Genomic DNA, 4,704 nt, shown 5'->3' with positions numbered 1-4,704 from the left:
GCAACCCGTTCTGCGCACATGCCGCAGGGAGGAGTTTTCACTCTCCCGTCCGAGTTTCTCCTTCCTGCAGGGCGAGAGACATCAGCCTCTCTACTTCCAGGAGAACATCTACGCCACACGCTATCCCGACGGTCCACAACCCACACTCTCGCTGCAGTCGATCCAGCCCTCGCACTCCCCACTGGAGATCTAGCCGAGGCCCCGGCGGACAGGATTGGAGCCCCTGTGCTGCGTCTGTGGTGATATGTGGGGGACACTTTCTCCTCCCTATTCATGTCAGTCACTCGACTGCGTCGAGGGGGGGGACGTCTGAACCACAGCGTGTCCCGACTCGACCGCCGGCGTCCCGGTCCGGGGGTGTTTCTCTTCTTATCCGTTACCATGTAGAGCAAGGTCGAGGGCGGGCCCTTTCGGGCTCGGGCCGCCCTCTCGCCCGCACCTCTGCGGGGCTTGCACGGGTCATAACAAACACGGTACAGGATCGAGGTGCACGCTGCCGAAGCAGTGTCGTCCCCCCTCTCCCCAACGGCGATGGCGGTGTGACCGATCGAGCTACAAGAGGAGCTTGTTCAGCAGGATCCGGACCGTCGGATGCACTACCTCACTGGGCCTGAGAACACCGCACGACCAGCCCCTCACCACTCCGGGTTTGCGTGGAGTCGAACCACTCCGGTATGGGCGAGCCCATTGATTTGAATCGAGTAGCTGGTTAATTGTCAGAATTCCTGTTGTGCAAGAGGGGAGGGGGCTCTGACGGAGTGTGTGGCGGGAGAGGGCAGGGAATGGGCGCAGGGGAGGGGGGGGGGGGTGGTTCTTTTTGCACAACACTGGGCAAAAGAAAGAAAGAAAGAAAACAGACACGCCAAACGAGGGATGGGACGAGGACAGGTTCCCCACCTGCACGAGCAGGATTTTGGAAGAACGATCAGGGGGACAGGTGGGGCTCTCCTGCTCCTGACAAGGGACACGACAGGCTCGCAGCGCGGTGCACGGTGGACTCCCAACTCCACTGGCGGTCTCATCTCAGTCTAGCGACCTGCCTCCAGCTTGTCGCTGGCAGTCTCTCCTACCACAGGCACACTGACACAGGGGTGGCAGGGGCGGCGGCACGAGTCTCCCACATACTATGCGGGCCTCACTAGAGGTGCGGCCTGTGCGTGTCCTCGCCCTTGAGGGGGGAGGGGAAGGGGCTGTGTGTCTGTGCATGTGTGCAAATGTGCGAGGGAGTTTCGTGGTAAGATTCTTTTTGTGCGACCGCCTTTCGTGGTAAAATTCTTTTTGAGAGTTCTTTTGTTTAAATTCTTTTTGATAGAGCACTTTCATGGCTTTGGCCGAACAGAGCGAGCAATGGTCGTCTCTTCGGCCAGTGTCCTGCCCACCAGGTTGTCTGCGATGAAGCTCGTCGTCGTCTCGGGTGCATCGCGCGGCCTCGGCCTTGGGTTCGCCAGCCAGTTGCTTCGCCGAGCGCCGCAGAGCACCATCGTCGCCGCGAGCCGCTCCGGCACGTCCGATGGGCTGGAGAGGCTAATGTCAGAGTACCCCGGCCGGATCCTGCCGGTGGCGTGCGACGTGACCGAGCAGGCGTCGACGCGCGCCCTCACCGAGCAGCTCAAGGCCGACCTCGGAGGCGCCAAGGTCGACCTGCTGCTCAACGTGGCGGGCAAGCTGCACGGAGGCCAGTCGTCGGCCGCCGCCGAGACGCTGCCGTCGGAGTATATGCCGGAGCGGTCGCTGGGTTCGATCGACGCCACGGCGATGCAGAGCGTCTTTGCGACCAACGCACTCGGGCCGGTGCTCATGGCGCAGGCGATCGCGCCGCTGCTCGCAAAGGGCGGCGCCAGCCCGTGCTGCGCGCGGCTTTCCGGACGCTTTCCGGAGCCGTACGGCACGCGCGTCGTGTAGGCGCGATCGTCGCCAACCTGTCTGCGCGCGTCGGATCGATCGGAGACAACCGGCATTTAAATTCTGCTGGGCCGTACCGTCTTGTCTTCGTCAGAAGAGCCTTCTCGGAACACTGCACCGTAGGCTGGGCGGCTGGTGGTCGTACCGAATGTCAAAGGCGGCACCGGGACATGGGTCATCCTGGGGCTCGGAGCCTCGGCGAATCGTGGCGCATCACCTCGGCGAATAGGCGGCGCTGAGCAGCTGTCCCGTCGCCAGAGAAGGAATGCCATCACTGAAGAGAAGAGAAGCGCGACCAGGCGGCGCTGAACATGGCGACTGTCAACATGGCTATCGAGCTGCGGCGACGCGACGTCTACGCGGTCTCGCTGCACCCCGGCACCGCGGTGCGCCCGGAGTAGCCAGTAGTGGCGACGGCACGAGCTGAGAGAGCGCCGCCAGTCATCCCGCCCACGGTCGCTCTTTGAGGCGTGGGCACGGACACATCTCGCTGCTGGGCTGCGAGGCTCCGCCCTGAACCACCTCATCGCCCCCGCCTCCCCCCCGCGCGCGTGTAGGACACGGGACTGAGTGTGCCCTTCCAGAAGAACGTGAGACCCGAGAAGCTCTTCACGGTGGAGTACAGCACCGCTTCGATGCTCGACGTCCTCGACGGGCTCTCTCCCTCCGACTCGGGCGCCTTCTTCGACTACGCCGGGGCAAGGGTCGAGTACTGAGGGCAGCCCCTGCAGGGCGAGGAGAGATGGTGGTTACCAAACGACAGTCACTGAAGCGGCTCGGCCCGAATTCCCACGGTGGGTGCTCCTCTCTCGCGAGTGATTGAATGTGTGTTGTGGTGTGCTTGGAGTGCAGTCGGTAGCCTCATACATTGGGCTGAACACAGTTTGCCTCTCGCACCCCGTCTGTTTTCCTTTCCTTTTTCACAACACCCTCTCTTTTCCTCTCTATTTTCCCGGGAAAACTGCGTGGAAATCGTCAAATTTTTGGCTCTGTTTGGGCCCAAAATCAGCCAAATTTTAGGCCAAAGCGGCAAAATGCCGGGAATTTCGCGGAGAACCCGTGTATACCTGGAACTTACCCTGCGACCGCCGGGGTATTTTGTCGATTTCCTCAATTTTGCCTCAGATTTTGCCCCAGACCAGCTCTCAGACTCAAACACCCTCTGTTTTCCCTGGAAATTTCCGGAAACGCAAAGTGCTGGGGACCCTCTGTTTTCCTTTTTGTTTTCCGGAAAACTGTGTTCAGCCCAAGCCTCACATGGCCGGAGCTAACCTTGCCGGGGAGCTAAAATTTTGAACCTTGCCGGGGAGCTAACCTTGCCGGCAAAATTTCAAGTTGCCTCATCACGCGGCTGCGATCTCGGGGAGATATGACTCGGTTTTCTCTTGCCTCTCGGGGAGAACAAACGCCAAGGCGAATCGCTCTCGGGTCCATCACACCCGCCGCCCCCCCTCCCCCCCGCGCGCCCTGCTGCTGCTGGTGCTGCTGCTGCTGTTACCTCCGGTCCACACGGGTACTTCCGCACACGTTTTTCTTCTGAACCCTCTCGGCCGTCCTGGCGGTGGGCGACCTGGGCTCGCTGCGCGCCGTCCTGTCCGAGTGGGGGACGCGCGGCACGTCGCTCACGGCGCAGCTCGACGCGCGGCTCGACACCGAGAAGCAGGACACGCTCCTCACCTTGGCCGCTCGCCACGGGCAAGCCGAGGCGGTGCGGCTGCTGCTCGAAGCCGGCGCGAGCGTTGGGGTGACGACTGGCAGCCGCGGCGGCTCCGCGCTGTACATCGCGTGCCAGAACGGCCACCTCGAGTGCGCCCGGCTGCTCCTCGAGGCCAACGCGGCGGTCGATCAAGTCATGAAGGATGGCTCCACGCCGCTGCTCATGGCGTGCCAGAACGGCCACCTCGAGATCGTCCGGCTGCTCCTCAAGGCTGGCGCGGCGATCAAGCAAGCCGTGAAGCGAGGCGGCACGCCGCTGTACATCGCGTGCCAGAACAACCACCTCGAGATCGCCCGGCTGCTCCTCGAGGCCAACGCGGCGATCGACCAAGCGACGAACAACGGCTTCACGCCGCTGCGCGTCGCGAGCCAGAGTGGCCACCTCGAGATCGTCCGTCTGCTGTGCGTTGCTGGCGCAGTGGTCGACCAAGCCGACGAGCAAGGCGCCACGCCGCTGCTCATGGCGTGCCAGGAGGGCCACCTCGAGTGCGCCCGGCTGCTCCTCAAGGCTGGCGCGGCGGTCGGCCAAACCAACGACGGCCGCGTCTCCCCGCTGCACACCGCGTGCCAGAACAACCGCCTCGAGATCGTCCGGCTGCTACTCGAGGCGGGCGCAGTGGTCGACCAAGCCGCAGAGGACGGCGCCACGCCGCTGTACATCGCGTGCTTTAACGGCCACCTCGAGATCGCCCGGCTGCTCCTCGAGGCCAGCGCGGCGGTCGGCCAAGCCCAGAACCAAGGCGCCACGCCGCTGTTCATCGCGAGCCACAATGGCCACCTCGAGTGCGCCCGGCTGCTTCTCGCTGCTGGCGCAGCGGTCGACCAAGCCGAGGAGCAAGGTGCCACGCCGCTGCTCATCGCGTGCCAGAACGGCCACCTCGAGTGCGCCCAGCTGCTCCTCGAGGCCAGCGCGGCGGACAACCAAGCCAAGCAGGATGGCGCCACGCCGCTGTTCATGGCGTGTCAGAACGGCCACCTCGAGATCGCTCGGCTGCTTCTCGCGGCTAGCGCGGCGGTCAGCCAAGCCAAGAAGAATGGCGTCACGCCGCTGTACGTGGCGTGCCAGCAGGGCCAGCTCAAGTTCGC

General features: G+C 63.6%; 1 protein-coding gene across 1 annotated transcript; it reads left to right on the top strand.

Annotated features, from left to right (window-relative positions):
- Window positions 1–1,392: 1,392 nt before the first annotated feature.
- Window positions 1,393–2,618, top strand: EMIHUDRAFT_75506 (hypothetical protein; the record flags this gene model as incomplete). The annotated part of the gene is made up of 4 exons (XM_005771578.1): window positions 1,393–1,791; window positions 1,842–1,980; window positions 2,185–2,288; window positions 2,460–2,618. 4 exons carry the CDS (start codon window positions 1,393–1,395, stop codon window positions 2,616–2,618), a joined length of 801 nt encoding a protein of 266 aa, XP_005771635.1.
- Window positions 2,619–4,704: the final 2,086 nt, after the last annotated feature.

The sequence above is a fragment of the Emiliania huxleyi genome (genome assembly GCF_000372725.1).
Source record: "Emiliania huxleyi CCMP1516 unplaced genomic scaffold EMIHUscaffold_379, whole genome shotgun sequence".
Classification (NCBI taxonomy): Eukaryota; Haptophyta; order Isochrysidales; family Noelaerhabdaceae; genus Emiliania; species Emiliania huxleyi.
This window is presented reverse-complemented; position numbering and strand designations above follow the sequence as displayed.